We start from the raw sequence: 17,606 nt of genomic DNA, 5'->3' as shown, positions 1-17,606 counted from the left end.
GGCTAGAGCAGGGGCAGCATCTTTCTGGAGTGGAGAAGTGACAAGCTAATGGGGTGGTAATTCCCCCTCACCTGTGCAGCTGAAAGCCCTTAGCTGAAAGCTAAGCTCACCTTAGATGAGTCTTAGGCTTCTCTCAGGGTTCCCTTGAGTAGTGGTGAGGAGGCTGAGAGGCTGAAACCCCAAAATGCTTCCCGGGACAAGTGGAAGAAAAAGAAGGAGCCTGCTCCACAAAGCCCTTCCTTTCTCTAACCACCTTTCAGCCATGTGCTTGGCAATACCCCATCGGCTGTCTCCAGCCTGGCTTATCCCTTCCTCCTGTCTTGGTGCTTTTAACTACTTTCACCTAGTGTGCATGGGCACAGCAGCACATGGGACTGTGCTGCAGCCTGAATCAGAGACAACAGCATCAGGTTAATGTTAACCAATTCACTTCAGTTGTTGCTGGGTTAGAGTTAACCAGATTGTCAGCCTGATTTATCCCATGACTGCAGGAATGTTTGCTGGACAAGTGAGTGGGGCTTGGGAAGGTGTGATGGAAAAGTGGGTCCCTTCTTTGAGCAGCAATGACAGGATGTGTCAGCTTAAACTGATGATCAAAATGCTATGTTATTTACAAAATAACACATTTTCTTTATAATGCATAATACATATGCCCCAAAATGACATAGCATTTGTTTATATATACATATATATATGTAAGCTAGATCTATTTCCTACTGCAGTTCACAAAATGACTCTGTGGATAGCTCTGCCAGTACAACAGAGATAAGCCACAGACTGGGAGCTGGATGTATCTTAAGCTTGAATTCCCACTAACCTCTTTAATGTGAGTCTCCAACTTTATGTAGGACTCTTCACGTCTCTTTAAACCAGATACACAATTTATCTGTCAGCTCCATTTTTCTTTCATGATACGGGTGCAAACTTAATAGTACAATTGTGCCCACTTATGTAGAGACCCCCTAGCAGATTGGCTCTGGTTAGCTGTGTCTATGTTGCATCAGAAGGCAGACAAGGGTCTGTTTTGAGTGGTATTTTGGTGTGGAAATGGAACATTTGGAAACAGTCATTAAAATAGAGAATTAATTAACATTTTTGTACTGACTGATATGAACTGTAGTGTTCTAACAAGGTTATTCATCATCACAAACAAATTTTCTTAGTTGTATCTACTTGAAAATATTTAGAAATAGTAGAAATGAAGATTAGGCTGGTTTTCTCTCCTCCTTCCCTGTTTCTGTGTTGCTTGGAGCACCTGATTAGAAGCATTGCATTTAGTTTCCTCTTTATGTTAATGATATTTATGTAAGGAGATACGCTGACTTTCATTGGTCAACTCTTTTGTTTCAGTGGTTTAATAAGAAACTATGAAATAGATGTTGTGCAATTTCAAGACAAGTACTCCAGGAAGCTGAAAAGTTGTTGGAGTGTAAACAAGGATTTAAAAAAATATTTAATCAACTGAAATGCAGAAGTTTCACAGTCACATCTCCGTCATCTAAACTAAAAGGAGTTTGTATGGCCAAGTCAAGGAAAGAACCAGACTGACAGATGAAATTGTCTAAGTTATGAGGAACACTTGCCTGTGGGATCTTCCGCTAAACATACTAGCTGCTTTTTACTGTGTATGGATTTCTGCAGTGTACTGTACTTTCTCAAAAAATTGTCAAAACTTATGTACAAGTAATCTGGTAAGTTTTGAAAAACTGTACTTAATCTTTTGAAACATAGAAGGTTGTTAGCACTGTAAGAGTTTTCTGTTACAGATGAGCTTTTTCAAAATTATTTTGAAGAATGTTATCTGAGTAAAAGCAGAGTTTGAGAACTAATGTTTAACATTTGAATTTGTGAAACCTGGTAAGGAAGAAATCTCATTAACCAGATTGCATGGGTTTTCATTTTATACTTTCTTTATATACTTATGTTCCAACAGCTCCTGAAATTACTATAAATGCTAAAGACCCTGGAGGGTGGAGGAGAAAAACCTTTGTTCTTTCAGTTTATTCAATTATCAGTTTCTGTCTTGTCTATGACTTTTCTTATGTAAACCTAGGAAAACTAAATTCACAAGAAATTGTCTGGAAATCTGTGACTTGCACAATTATCCGGAACTAGTTTCAGCTTCTTTTTTGAGTCATGTATGCTTTAAATTGTGGATATTTCTTTAAGTATTAAAGTAAGTGGTTGGATCCTTAACCTTATGCTTTCTTAGTGTTCCTTTGAGTAGTCAAGTGGAATTTATTATTTTTCCTTCTACTGATGCACAACAAAGATAAGCAAAACCTCTCAAATCCAAACAATGATTCTGCATCAGGCTTTCAGGAGTTACCTCCTTGTTTCTATTTGCCTGAAATGCTAATGTTGTTTAGAAGACCATGTACCTTTGCTCTGTATAAAGGACATTTTGTGCCTTGAGGCTAACTGTGGAAACCTATTGCAGAGGACTATCACCTGCTCCATTTTATTTCATACATTTGTCTAATGGTTTCTTTAAAACTATTTCTAACTCTTGCACCAGTGAAAGAGTTAATTGCCTTCCCTGATGGAAGCCTATCATGCAATGATAACTTTAATGGGGATCCTTTGATTTAAGCTTAAATTAATTCAGAATAAGAAATAAGTTGTTCTTCCTCTCAGCTTTGAAAGACAGGAAAATCGCATTCATGTTCAGTGAACATGTTGTGTAAGGGATTCAGATGAGAAAAATACAATCTTGGAGTCTGTGAGCTGTAAATCCTATTTTTCACCTTCAGTCTACTTATTGTATTCACATTTGCTTTGTGACACCTTTGATTCTCACTATTGTCATGGTGTGCCCAGTTTGCTGAAAATTTCTTCCTGAGAGTTGTTTTATTAAGGGTGCTCTTACCTGTTTGCAGGACAAACGTAAGATCTAACATTCAGCTTCTCCAAGGTTGTTAGATACATCCTCAAATCATTTGCACTTCACAGGTGGTGACTGGTTTTGCACACTTTGAATGATGTGAAAAAGCAGGCACCTTAGCTCGAGAGCACTTTTGGCAGGAGAGGAAGGGCGGTCACCATATGGCTGCATAAAATCCCTTCAAAAGGAGGCCAGACAAAAGGCATTTATCTTGAAGGAATTCTTCCTGCTCCCAAGAGGTCAAAGGCACTTGGCTTTGTTATTTATGCCCAACATATTTATGAAGCATTTGTTATTGATTCAGTGAACCAGAATCAGATGAGAGCCAAATTCCTACCTCAGATAATTTAATCAACACCAACTGATTCTGCCAATGTCTTTGTTTGATGGTACTCTGAAATTTGTCTCAAGTGAGAAGTTACTCGTGTGTCAACAATAAATTTCTTCAAGCGAGGAAACATTAGTCAAAGAAAATTTGTTTTACAAGAAACCAATGCTTTTATATATTTCAATCAAAGAATTTTGGGGAAGCATTTTGACTTTTTTAAAAGGTATGTATTTCTCTTATAGGAAGGAGAACTTGGAATTACTAACCTTTGCAATGTTAGTGACATCATTGGAGCAGTGAGTAAGAGTTTACTTTGTTAATTACTGGCATTTTATGTTACTACTCTTTGAATAAAATAGGTACAATGACCATATTGTCAAAACTTCACGGAAATGTGCACAGTTGCCTGTCTGGCATAAGTCAGTAGATTGTGTGCTTAGATTTGGCCCAAATTATTAAAGACACAAGTACCTTTTTTGTTTAAAGGTAATGTGTCAAGGGTGTGGATCTCTGCTGTGAGTCACGTTCACATTTGTGATCTACAAAGTTCATAATCATTCATTTTTGAGAAAATGAGTCAAAACTAGTGTTCCCTCCAAAATGCAAATCATTAAGACTGTTTTACTGAGCTACCTTCAAACATTTAAGTAGCTTATTTTTTCTCAGTGATTTGAGGGAGAAAACTTAAAATAAGAGTTGTTGAAAATTTAGAGTTCTGTAGGACTTCAAATGGTTGTGTCTACCTTGGGGGGCTCTTTAGCTTAACATGAGCTTTCCATAGCAGCATTGTTGTGAGGTCTTTAGCTGATGTTTTGCTAGTTGGGTTTCAAATGCAATTCAAGCTGGCAGTTATATATATTCTTTGAAGAGCAGTGGAGAATTCAGTCATCAATATTTTCCACAGAGACTAGTGGGAAGCAGCTTTTCAGCACCTGGTATGTAGTGAGGCTGGGTCATTTATGGTGCTGGGACTGTAAAAGGCTGTGTTGTCATGACAATACATAGCAAGGTTGACTCGCCTATTTGGGTTACTGTGTATCTTTGCTTAGTGTTATCAAGTCTTACTATTTTTTTTCATGAGGCTTTGCAGTGCTTGATATCAGAGTCTCCTGCTTCCAAAGTTGTTCCCTTTAAAAAGAAAAATGTACATGACCTTTAAGAAGTGGATGGGACAGAATAAACAAGGTCCAACATCAAATCCAAACCACATATTTATTAGACCTTTGAAAACTCATGGATTTAAAGCTGAGGCTTTGCCTGTTGGAGACTGGGGAGCTTGTGTTGAACGGCTTTCCATGGTGCTTGGCTGTGCTGCATACCGCATATCTGTTACTTACCCACAGAGAACAAGTGGTAAAATAAAGCTGGGAGAGAGGGAGCACTGGCCACACACATCATGGCTGTCTGGGTGACTCATTCCCAGAGCAAAGTTGAATGTGGTCTGTCTTAGCCAGGGCTTCTTCTGCCCCTGGAGCTGTGCATCAGCCCTTTCCCAAGGCCTGTGTAAAGCTGAGCACTCTCCCCAGGGGACAATCACAGTCTGCTCAGGTGTCCTGCAGTCCTTTTAGTGCTCTCAGTACATGTGAGGATGTCAAGGTCTTTACCAGAGCTGAACAGGTAGTCGAACATCTACTGTTTTGCACAAACCAATCTCTAAGAATGATTTATTTTTAGTTCTGCTCCATATTTGATTTTACGTTGAGAAGGGCACTATACAACAACTCCATTACTGTAGTATCCGAGTACTTATAATCTTTGGTATATTTAATATTTTTGTTTCAGACTTTAGTGCTGTAACTGCCTATTTTATTGCTAAGGAAGTAGAATACAAAGGAGCTAAGTGATTTGGTCATGCAGAATGTTTTACAGTAGCTGGAAATTGAACTACTGACCTCACCGTTAGCACTGGAGTATCCCCTCTCTTTAAAAATGTGCTTTCAAAGTATTTTGTAAAGCCACTGTCTGTCTTTGCAGTGTGCACGAGGATGTAATTTCTGGAATGCAACGGTGCAAATCAATTGCCCACTGAAATGTGTGAGTATTGCTTTAGCCTTGGCTCTATAGCACTTGTCTCCAGTCCATCATATGGAAAACCTAACCAGAGCAGTATTTTTATGAAAAGACATAATGTCCATATTTTCTTTTAGTACATTTATAAATTCTCTTTTGGGAAGTTAATAATTCTTGCTGTGGGAGTTATCTGTAATATCAAAAGTTTTCACTGTGTTTGTCAAAATGTGGGGACATTTTACAGTTCATTAAGCTCAACTATTCACCCAGATTTTCAGGCAGCGAGAAATAACTACTTCTTTTCAATATTTTACTCTACTGGGGCCTGTCTCAGAGTTGCATGCAGATGTAAATGAAGCACATGGTCTTTACTAGATTGATTTCTTGCTTTTACTAAACCAGATGAATGAGAATTAACATTGGTCTGGGACAACTGCCAAGACAGTTTTTAAATTGCTCTTTTTCCTGGACCTCTCAAACACCTGAAGCTCTTTCATCCTTGGCATCATTTTAATGTTGACTTTCTGTTTTTTCAAGTGTGGGTTTTCCTTCTGTGGTGGTTTAGCCCCTGCCGGGGTCTGAGACCACGTGGCCGCTGCCCCTCCCCCACAAAGGGAGTGAAAATACAAAGCCCCAAGACTGAAATAAGGAAAGGTTTAATACAACAATGCAATAGCAACACAACAAACCACAACAATAACAATAACAGTAATAGTGATAGCAATGAACAGAGCAAAATAGCTACCAAATACAGCAGTGAGAAGCACGATGTACAAAACCACGAGTGCACCGCGCTCCGCGCCAGGAAAAATGTGACCTGCCAGGATGTGACCTAGAGCTCCCCCCCACTGCTGGGGAAACTTAACCCTATCCTGGTTAAACCAGGACACCTTCTTTCATTATTTGACAGTGATAAGGTTTTGTAGTGTACTTTCACTGTAAGAAACTTCTAATTAATTGATACTATCTGTTTGAAACACTCTGTGATTATATTTATGCTAATCCTGCATTTTATTAATTTGCAGAACAAGACATACACCAGAGCATGTGAGGTAAGCTAAATGCTATCAAATCAATTAAAAAAAATGATCTCTGTGATTACTATGTCCACATAGTGCTAAGAAATACAATCTAATTATTTTGTGCTCCCTAAAGCTGAAGAATGAGTTAAGTACCTGAATCCTTTCTTTCCAGCATCGTGGCTAAGGACATGTTTGCATTAAAAACTGCTGTGTAGCAAAGGATATTCCTTTTAAAAAAGCAAACTAGTCACACCAGTATGGAATGCAATACAGACCTATTTAAACTATGTTCTAGGCTCTCACAGGAGTCTTGTTCTATCCAGTTTTTCATTAGTGCCATCAAAGATGATCCAGAGAGAATGCTTATTAAGGCTGGTATGGTACCAGCTTGGCAAGAAGTGGAAACAAGGAGTGGGAGCTAGAAGACAAAACACACTCTTGACTGGGTAGAGAGTTTGAATGAAATAAAATGCAATTTAGTAAGGGACAATGTGTTGCTCTTTAGAAAGAGATCTCAAATGGGGAGTGCTTGATCTGTGCTGCAGATAGACTGGTGTTTACAGTGATAAGTATGAGACAACAAAGTGCTGCTACAGAGACCGTGCCTTTCTGGGCCCTTTCTAACGTGAACATGGAGTGTAGGATGGAATGGGAATGAGCCAATTGCAGGATTGTGTTTGGGACTGTTGAGTCCTCGGTATGAAGACTGTACCCAGATGAGGGCAACACACTTCAAGCAGGCAACAGAGGAGTTGGAGGGAATCCCGAGTAGCACCCAAACCCATTGTCAAGCTGGAAATTTGATTGAAAGGATTGATTTTTAAAATATTTTTTAATCTGTGAAATTGTGACCATGACAAAGGTTTACAAATATGCTAAATGGTGGTTTTGGAGTGTAGGAACAGTCCAAAAAGTAACCAACTTTTGTAGAAACACAGAATTAATGTGGGTGGTTTTTTGCTGTTGTTGCTTTTTGGGGTTAAATTCACTAACTCTGCAAGGGTTTCTGTGGGATTATGCTTCCACTGGATCAGCTGGCTGACTTGACTCCCCACATGGTCAGGAGAGCACCAGGTCAGTGCGTGCAGAGGACCATTGCAGGTCCATTTGCAGGTCCTTGCAGTCTTCAGGGGTGAGGAGTGGGACTTCTTCTTTGACATTGGCTCAGCTCTGTCGTGTGATTACACCTTGGGACTGAAATCTGGTAGCATTGCTCCTGTTAGATATTACTTTGCACGTAGGAACAGGGGAGTGCCACTGAATTTGCTGGGAATATTCACAAGAAAGGGCAGCAGAATCTGGCTCATACAGGGGCAGTTCTGATTGATTGAGACTATATGAGGATTTTTTGTTTTCAGGCAGAGCAGATGGCAAATTTCCCCCAAAATTTCTAAGGAGCTTTAGTAATCCTCTTACCTCAAGCAAAAGTTGAATTTCTGGTTCAGACAAAGATAATAAGAAGAAACTAAAACATGACAAAAACCAAATGGTCAGAAATGCCTATGTTAAATGAAGCAGAAGACACCATGAATCAGCATGTAATCTGGGGACACTATCCCCTACAAACTAAACAAATCTTTGTTGTAAATGAAAGCTCCAGTGTCCAGTTGATAACTGATGTATGCTAATACCTGGATGTTTGCCTGCTAACAGTCATGATAATTCACTTGAAAGTATTTTATTTCTCTGAATACAAAAAAATTGGAAAAAACTTTCTAAGTGCTTGCATTTGGCACTGAATGCCTAGATGTGAGATAATGTATATAGGAATATACTGCTAAGCAAGTTTTTAAATCTGTCTCAGCTGCAACTGTGTTGTCTGAATTAACATGCCTTATCAGTTTCCGTATGGTGCCGGAAGTGTATATATCCTAGAATCATAGGAAGAGCAATTAAAAAAATTTGCTCACTTAACATAATGAATTGCTTCTGGATGATCTAAAGGTGAGTTATCACTTGAAAGGTGGCTGCTGTATGAAGCAAACATTAAGATTTTATAGGCTGAATGAACTTTCAGAATAAAATGAGCCCAAATAAATTGCCTATCTAGAAAAGATCAAATCATCACTTCTTAAAAGTTTTGGCTTTCCAGAAGACTCAGTCTTGCATGTAATTTTGAAGCTAGTGAGATCCACCTGGAAAATGTTACTACCTCTCCTTAAATTCTCTACCTATAAAGCAGGGTAACACTATATCTATGTTTCCCACCTCAACTGAATACTCTTAGGAATTTTCTGTTCTTTGGATGTGAGTGTGGAGAACTCACTGCCCTGGGGTATTATGTTTGCAGCTTGTAGACACAACCGTACCAGAAGGAGTAACTACTAACATGGAAGTGTGAATCAGGCATGGCTGCTCTTACAGCTTACTAATTTCAACTATTTTGAAAATTCACTGAAAGTACATCTGTAAGAATGTGCCTCATTCATAGGAAATACATGAAGCCTGAAAGGGTGAAATCCAACACGTGGAACATATCATTAACAAGTTCAAAACCATTACTTCCTAACTCCGTGGTTGTCACTGAAGTCTATTTCCAACTTCAATGTAGCCCCATATTTGTGCTTTCCACAAAGTGACCTTGTGTAAGGAGGAAAACCCTAATTCAGTGCCCAGTGAATTGATGGAAAGGCTCTTGGGAAGCTCTGTGGAGTGATTTTGTGGTACTGCTATTTTTTAGAATGAATGTAATGATTTCCACGAGGTTTGATGTATACAAAATGTCCACAGGATTTGTATGTATTTAAAATCTGTCTGCATAATTCTAGGAGGAAATTTGCTTTTACACAAAACTAACCAGTGAGTTCTGTACCCTATACAGACAGTTTCCTGTAAGTTTGGCTGTAGCTGTGCAGAGGATGCATATGGAGTTGAAGCACAGAGTAAGTCTGAATGGAGTCCTGTCTCCAGTTCACAGTCTGATAAATTCCGTTTTAAGATTATAGTCTTGTTCTATTATCTAGATTTCTTTGAAAAAAGTGGAATTTCTTGAGTATTTTGATTCATCAGAAAACTAGCACTCTTCTTTTTTGTTTTAACAAATACAATAAGTAAACTCTATCTGATAGTAAAACTTTTTTCCCCCCTCCTTTTCATGGGCATGAGACTTTTTGAATCCAGTCTCAACTATTTAATATGATACTTTGTTGAACAGCCACCCTTGACCTGTCTGCTGTCTTGAAATCATTGCCAAAAACTCCTGCAATTTACGTGGGAACAATTGGGCCAATACAGTGCTATTGTAATAGGCCCCTTGAAAATCTCTTCAGAAATCTCCCATACCTTCTCTTGGTCTCTATTGAGTAAAATTTTACTAGGTACCTGTAACTACAACTGCATTTACACAAACACAGAGTTGTAGTCACATTTGCTCACATTGAGCTTGGTCCAGTTCAGGCTTACTTATCAAACTGTCTTTAAATGTTTTATACAGCAACATTTTCAATATATTCTTTTGTGTGTTTTTATTGGCTTCACAGCTTTCAGGTGTGTAAGGTAATAGGCATTTACCCTTAAGACTCAGAGATTGCCGTGAAAGGCTTTTCTTGCTGTTGTATTGTATTTTCCCCTCAGACTACTTGGACAAGCCTAGTGCACCATTTGCATCTACCATTGGAAGCCACAATGTCACATTAGGGTGGAAGCCAGCTAACATCTCTGGGGTGAAATATATTATCCAGTGGAAATTCAATCAGCTCCCTGGAGACTGGAGGTACACAGAGGTAAATGGGACACTTCCTTTTACTTTGCAAGGAAGTAGCTGCTTCTCTGCTCTTCTTTTTATTTTAGAAAAATATTGGATAATATGTTAGGCACATGAAAAAGATTTGCAAAATCATGAGTAGCATAGAGAAGCTGAGAAGTGAACAATTATTCCCTGTTTCCTCCAACACAGGAACTAGGGACCTTGATGGAAACAGGCAGGTAGCAGGTTCAAAACTAACAAATGAAGGTATTTCCTCACAGAATGTGTAGTTAAAATGTTCAGCTGCTTCCTGGCACATGTAGATATTAAATTGCTAAATTTAAAGTCCTAAATAGTAAAATTACTTGGGGCTTGAAGAGTAACCAGAGAAATTAATGGAAGAAATAACTGAGTTCTACTAAATGCAAACATTGCCATTGTTTTATGTTGAGTCATGCTTATAAAATGCCAAGACTAAGAGTATTCAGGAGAAATATCACTGTAGGCTTTTTTTTAATACCTTTCCCTAGAGCAATTTTTTTGGTTCTTGTCAAAGACACAATACTTGGCTAGACAGACATTTGTTCTGACTCAGTAAGGTTATTCTCATATTATGTTCTTTTGCGTCAGCTATACACTTGTTATCTTGCCATCATCTCTATTGGACCAATTTACAGAAAATGGCAAGCTGGTGCCACGAATCAAAGGTAAAGATAACTTGCTAAGCAGGAAGTTCTTCTGAATTAATCATTGGTGAAATAATGGGGAACAATTACTTCAGACCATAAATATTTTAGGGTTACTAGGAACCTTTGGATCTTAAACCTGTAGTATACGTATCAACAGTTTAAAATACATTGTCCATAATATGTTATTATTTTAGCTTTTTTATCTTATTCTTCAAATTTACTATTATATTGCATCCATCCTTCCATCTATCCACTCATTGTTTAGATTTCGTAGTGTGTACTGAAGAAAAGAGAAAAGTTCTAAAAGGATGGAAAATCAAAGTCTATGATGAAAATAACTACCAGAATCTCCTCTTATTTAACATTAGGATGCTACACTTTTGTATCCTGAAATATGTATGCTGTTGTATGAGACCTCTTTTGCCCTGATAACACCCTGCACAGTAGCTGCACATGGAGGAAGAAAAAGCCTGACTGTGTCTGTGCATTAATCTAGGTAGTATCTGAAACTTCATATATGGTCAAAGATCTTCAAGCCTTCTCAGAATACGTGTTTCGAGTAGTTTGGATCATTACATCTCAGCTGCAGCTCCATTCTCCATCTAGTCCCAGTTACCGGACACATGCTTTTGGAGGTAATGAATTGTACTATTAACTGCATCTTTCAGGTCTGTGTCAGAAACATCTAGGTTTCCTTGTTGTTTCTTTCATGGAAAACATTGATCTTCAGAATGATGTGCATGTTGTCTGTTGGGTAGCTGCAGGACACCAAACTGAAATACTACCACCTCTCTTTGTTTGAACTAGATTTAGGGCTGCTTCCCACTTTTAGTTTTAAAAACGTGCACAAAAAAGTACATGGTCAAAATTGTGAGGGCACATTGGATACTTTTCTTCATGTTAACTTTTTGACTGAAATACATACACATTTTCCTGGACACTAAAAAGTTAACCATTGCTGAAATTTCATGCTGTACCTAATCATATTTATTAGTATAAATTAATTAACAAATGTGAAACCTTAAAATGTGCCTAAAAAAAGAAAAAACATTAATGTCTTAAATGCCATCTCAGAGTCAGTTATTTCTGTCTCTTGCAGCTCCTGCCACAGCTCCTGTCATTAAAGATATTCAGAGTTCAAGTCCAAACACTGTTGAAGTTAGTTGGTCTCCACCACTTTTTCCAAATGGATTGATTGTTGGATATAACTTGCTCCTGACCAGTGAGAACCATGAACTGCTGAGAGCCTCAAGAGGGCATAGTTTTCAGTTTTACTCCACCTTCCCAAACAACACTTACAGGTATGAAAATAAAAAATAACCAACATGGCCAAGTGTGCCGTAGCACTTCTTGCCCAGATAGTACAGGATATGCCTAAATACTACTTCTGCACAATTATGCTGTTTACTTATGTTCTTGACAAAAACAAGGGTACCTTACTTGAGATAACAGAGTTACTCCAGATGAGTTGACTGCTTATGTGGAAGTCAAATGGGGAGGAAGGAAAAGCAATTTGATATAGGGCCAGAAGGTTGCATTTTCTTAGCTGCTGTTTTTCATTTTTGAAGCTTGTGTGGCATGTTTTCAGTATAATCAGGGAATGATAGACCAATCCTCTAGTCCTTCAAGCATCTGGAAAGATCCCTTCATTTTTATTAAACATGAAGGCCTGCATTCTGCTTGCACTGGTAAATACTGACCTTCCTTTGAAATGAAATTGAGTTGCTCTTCTGAGTCTGAAACTCCATTTTGAAATTTAATTTAGAAGATTCTGTTGTTGTACCAGCTTTGGGGAATTCAGATTCTGGTTGATTTCATTTTTATTATAAATTTCCCACAGCATTATATTTAAATGGGTGTTTTCTGAAAGTCAAGCACTTCTGTAGCAGCTGCCCTACTTGATAAAACATTTCTCAGGCACATTTCAAAAGGAACTTGCAAACTAAAACCTGTCTTTTTGGCTTACCGTAGGTTCAGTATTGTGGCAGTTAATGAGGTTGGTGCTGGACCCGCTGCTGAAGCCAATATCACAACCCCAGAATCCAAAGGTACAAGAGTAGTAGAGTCCTTATCGCTCTCTGTTCCTGTGACAAAGTTCACGTTCACTGGGCTGCTGTGTATCTGGCAGGAGAGAATAATATTTAGACTGTAAACAGTGCATGACAAGGAGTTGTACGCTGAGGAGTCAATAGCATATCAGAGTCCTGTTGATTAGCTGTAGACATTATTGGGCTACACAGTATGGCAACTTGAGATGCTGGTAGGCTCAAACAAATTTGGCCTGAGTTGTATTGCAGTTGAAAAACACCTCAGCGGTCTCAGGTAGCAACTCAGAGGACATGCTTCCATTTTCTAGGTGAGATTTTAGCAGCTAACAAGCAAATGTATTTCTTCTAATAATATTAAATACTTAACATGAAACTCTTTTGTCAAAACATCCTCAGTTATGCCAAATATGTGATATCATACCAATTTTTGTTGCTCTTTCATGGCGGCATTTATTTTACTATATTAACTAATTAATAAAGAGAGCTATGAGACACTATAGGTATCACTCAAAGAATTGCAGAAATATTAATTAATTGCCAGAAAAAGGTACATGTTGAGATAGAGCACAATTGAGAATGAAATCATTGTTACCAAAATGTATCTTTAGAAAAGAAAACAAAAGATGCTTCCCTCCTCCTGAAGAAATCCAGTTGTCAACCACCTGAAAACTCTTTATGAAACACTTTAAATCTGTCTCTGAATCTCCAGTCTTCTGCTATGGTTAGAGAAATTGAACTTAAAGCTTCCATAGTGCTTTTTAAAATATGCCTTCTTTTTTTTTTTTTTTTTTTTTTTGTAATAGCTCAGACACACTGATATGTCCTTATCTGAAGACTCTGCAGAGGTTTGCTCTATAGTTGGCTGACCCAGAGCCACAAACATTTGTGCCATTTGTGAAATGTCCAGACTGGTACATCTGACTCTGTTCATTAAGTCAAGCCAATTACCAACCAATTAATTTAAGGTAGAAAACAAACAAACAATCCTATTGCCCCTCAAAAGCCTTCTGGGGGTGGGGAACCATCCCACCTCCCCTCACTAGCTGTAAACTTCAGTTGATTGCCCCTGAATGGCACTGCCACGCACTTTCTCCCTGTGCTAACAGGAACTGGATCAACCCTTCCTCATATATCACATTCAGAAATGGTGATACTGCATCAGGTACTGAGCTGTGTAGATCTGAGCCCTGAGAAGAGTCAGTGAAAGAATCTGATCTCCAGGCTAGATTGCAAGAAATGTCCCTGGAAAACAGATATGGGATTGATGTTGGCCTCTTGTACTCTGCTCATTACTGAAATGACTCGTGGTGTGTGCATCATGTGAGAAATACATGCAGCTCAATCAATGAATCAATGCAGATTATCCGGGAATAAATTAAGATGGCATTCGATCACAGTCTCATGATACCCTGTGGTGGTTTAATCCCTGCCGGGGTCTGAGACCACGTGGCCGCTGCCCCTCCCCCACAAAGGGAGTGAAATGCAAAGCCCCGGGGCTGAGATAAGGAAAGGTTTAATACAACAGTGCAACAGCAACACAACAAACAACAACAATAACAATAACAGTAACAATAATAATGATGAACAGAGCAAAATATCTACCAATACAGCAGTGAGAAGCGCGATGGCATAACACACATGTTAACCAACCGACTCTCTTCGGCGCCAGGACGTGAGGTCAGCATGGTATCTGAATAACCTGGCTAGAGCTTCCCCCCACTGCTGGGGAAACTTAACCCTATCCTGGCTAAACCAGGACATACCCATATGAGGAAATGATATCTGATAGCAGGCAGCTGTTTAAACTAGAACGGGGGAAAAAAAAAAAAAAAGAAGGATTGTTTGGAAACTGAAATTAGCCAAATTCAGTCTCAAAATAATGCACCACTTTTTAAAGTGAAGGTAACTACCTTGTGAATCAGTTTAACAGGGAATGTACTAGATTTTAAGGGATCTGAGATTCGGAAGCAAGACTAGCTATCTTTCCCAGAGCTATGCATAACCCAGACAGAAGGGGTGGATTTGCTGCAGAGGTTTTGATGTTAGTTATCTGGGCCTGAATAAGCATAAAGTCAGCTTATGTGAACCAAGCTCTCCTTCTGACTTTAAAATCTGTTACTTCATTAAAAAGAAAAAGTTACATTTATCATCTTTGAAGCAGATCATATTATCCCATTATCACCTTTATCTGTGAAAGCTACTTCTTCCTTGAAAGAATCACTGGTCAGCATGATGAAACGCATGAAATAAACATAGTTGCCTTGCTCTTTCCCAGCTCTGTGGGATAATACTCTAGTTTGACTGGGCTTTTCAAAGAGGCCCGGGGGGGTTAAATATCCCTCTTCTGCTGGATTTTGGAGTCACGTGGATGTCTTAGTGCCTTCATTTCCTCAGGAGTCCGTAGGGCCTCGTTTGCTCCAGTTTACTTTCCCTCACTAGGGACTCACTACTGTTACAGGAAATGATGGTGTGAAATGCATGTGGTACATTCTCACCCTGGGTGAGGAGCCAGAAGGCACTGTAATGGTGAAGAACTCCGTCCACTTTCAACACTCAAAGAATTTTAGTCTGTCATTGCTAGTGTAAGAATATATTTGTACACGTACATATGTGTGTGCATGTATATATGTATGTCTATTAATGATGTATCTGAGTTAGCAACATTTTTCTTTGTGCTGCAGTCATCTATCTTAATTCTGAATGTCTCTGTTAGTTAAGGAACAAGCAACATGGCTCTTCCTATCCAGAAACAAGTCTTTAAGGAAGAGATACACACAGCATTTCCTCGAAGCTGCCCAGTGCCTGAAAAATGGTATTATACATGGCAACATTACAGGTAAAATCAGATCGCGCTCTCTCCTTTTCTCTCAAGTACGACTTAGATCTCTGTGTTCATCAAGGACAGAATGCACCTCACCTAGCCTAAGACAGTATCTAGCCTCCCCTTATAGTCAGTGGGGAGAAATAGGAACTTTCAGGACATGAAATGACAGGCACTGAGAAGAAATGAATTGTTCTCCCCAATGCAACCTTTTCTTCACTGAATCTAGGCAGATACTTCAGAGCTGGACTTTTACACTGTAGATAGCTCAATTGAGGTAAGATGAAGACAAAGCAGATGTTTCCCTATGATTAGTGACTGTATTTTCTCAACATGAATATGAGGAAGTGGTTCAAACTTAAGAATGAAATAATACGAAATGTCAAAAGATACTGGCTGAAGATTATGCTAGTGTGTTAGCTAGTCTGAGGCACAGAGCTCTATAATGAGGCATTTAGTAGCCTAAGTCACCAGATAACCATGTTATCTCAAATTACTTACCGCTTCAATATTTCTTATCTACACCGGTGCTGCATTTGGTCCTTGGAGACAGTGTGGAAATCTGAGTTTATCTACCAAAGTTCACAGAGCCACAAAGACGCCAGGAACGAATGTTGCCCCTGACTAAATACCTTTTGATAGTACAGAGGTGGCACAGATAATGTTTAACTTGAATTCTAGAGTGAATGTGCTTTGTGAGGAGATGCCAATTGCATCTGTTTGTCCAGGAGAGGGGCAATCAGTGTCAGATGGTTTGCATATTGCATATCTTCTTTTTGTCTGATTACCTTTCTGAAGGGCAATTGTCTATAATAATGTCACTTACATAGCAAATGGGAAAGTTTGCTTATTATCTGAAAGACTAGAAGTGGAGGAGGAAAACCAGTTAAATCTTCTCAATGATGTTGGCTTGAAGGTTGACAAATACTTCTTTTTAAGGCAAGTAGAAAAAGTAACCGAAAAACTGAAACTTATTTCTTATATTATCTGTGTGCACACATCTTTCTATTTTTAGGAATTTCTGTGAATGTTTATCAGCAAGTTGTCTATTTTTCTGAGGGAAATTCCATCTGGGTGAAAGGAGCTGCAAATATGTCTGATGTGTCTGACCTAATGCTCTTTTATGCTGGCTGGGGGAATATTATGTCCATCTCAGTAGACTGGCTTTACCAGAGGATATACTTTGTCATGAATGAAAAGGTAGTGCTCTAGGGCTTAATTAATTTCTTATTTCATTTGAACCATTACTGTGATTTATTTTACATGAGAAAATCTGATTTATATATAGATATGCATGCACAAAATATAATTATTATAGAAATAGAATTTTTACTTTAATAATATTCACATATTTCAGTGTTTTAAAAAAGAAGAAAGGCTTGAATATCAGGTCATCTTTAAAGCAAACAGGCTATATGGAACTCTGGCTCCTTGTCTTATTTTTCTCTGTAGGACATAAAAAACTTTAGTTTTAACTGCTTTGTTTTTGAGACTGTCTTCACATTCACCTCATACCCAATATAAGCGACTTTGTTTCTGTTACTTGGTTCTCCATCTAGCCTGTTCAGCTCCTATTCTGCCTCAGGAAAGTAGTCAGATAACCTTCCTGGTTAGTGATTATAATGCCCTTCATAACTGGCAAAAGATGTTCAAGAGGGAAAGTGTTTCACACCAGTGATGACAGCTCAGATTACAACTGTTTCAACTTGAAGTAAAAATGTAGAAGGCAACCCTGCACTTGATTCCCTACTCATAAATCATCAATTACTCTAATGGTCAGACTTTACATGTACCTTTGTAGTCCTGTAATGCACAAAGGAGTAGAAAGTTGCCCTAAATAGTTAATGGGGGATTTTTTTTGATGTGCAATCCTCTTGCCATGTCTGATTTTTACTTGCTGCTCAGGGAACAGGGAGCAAGAAAAGCAGTAGTGATAAAAAGATACAAATGAGCTGTAGACAAACAGATGGATAGCAGGGATTTGTGAATCCATTGCAGGTTAGAGAAGTCCAAAGATATGCTCCCAGGATGAGAAAAGCACTGCCTTCCCTCTTTTCTCTTCCCTGCCAGATATTGTTTTCAAAGTAAACTATACCCCCCAAACCGGGCTTTTCCCTCC

At 38.6% G+C, this 17,606-nt stretch overlaps 1 protein-coding gene across 1 annotated transcript in view; it reads left to right on the top strand.

The window, feature by feature from the left end:
* Window positions 1-1,455: 1,455 nt before the first annotated feature.
* Window positions 1,456-17,606, top strand: part of ROS1 (ROS proto-oncogene 1, receptor tyrosine kinase) — a 77,264-nt gene continuing 61,113 nt past the window's right edge. The window contains exons 1-11 of the mRNA XM_074862355.1: window positions 1,456-1,691; window positions 3,455-3,508; window positions 5,187-5,246; window positions 6,248-6,274; window positions 9,066-9,126; window positions 9,818-9,966; window positions 11,115-11,253; window positions 11,718-11,919; window positions 12,590-12,666; window positions 15,380-15,502; window positions 16,503-16,687. Of these exons, the coding sequence (XP_074718456.1) occupies window positions 1,569-1,691; window positions 3,455-3,508; window positions 5,187-5,246; window positions 6,248-6,274; window positions 9,066-9,126; window positions 9,818-9,966; window positions 11,115-11,253; window positions 11,718-11,919; window positions 12,590-12,666; window positions 15,380-15,502; window positions 16,503-16,687 (1,200 nt within the window). The 5' untranslated portion in view covers window positions 1,456-1,568. The remainder of the gene's footprint in view (window positions 1,692-3,454; window positions 3,509-5,186; window positions 5,247-6,247; window positions 6,275-9,065; window positions 9,127-9,817; window positions 9,967-11,114; window positions 11,254-11,717; window positions 11,920-12,589; window positions 12,667-15,379; window positions 15,503-16,502; window positions 16,688-17,606) is intronic.

Source organism: Strix uralensis, chromosome 3 (assembly GCF_047716275.1).
Source record: "Strix uralensis isolate ZFMK-TIS-50842 chromosome 3, bStrUra1, whole genome shotgun sequence".
Classification (NCBI taxonomy): Eukaryota; Metazoa; Chordata; class Aves; order Strigiformes; family Strigidae; genus Strix; species Strix uralensis.
This window is presented reverse-complemented; position numbering and strand designations above follow the sequence as displayed.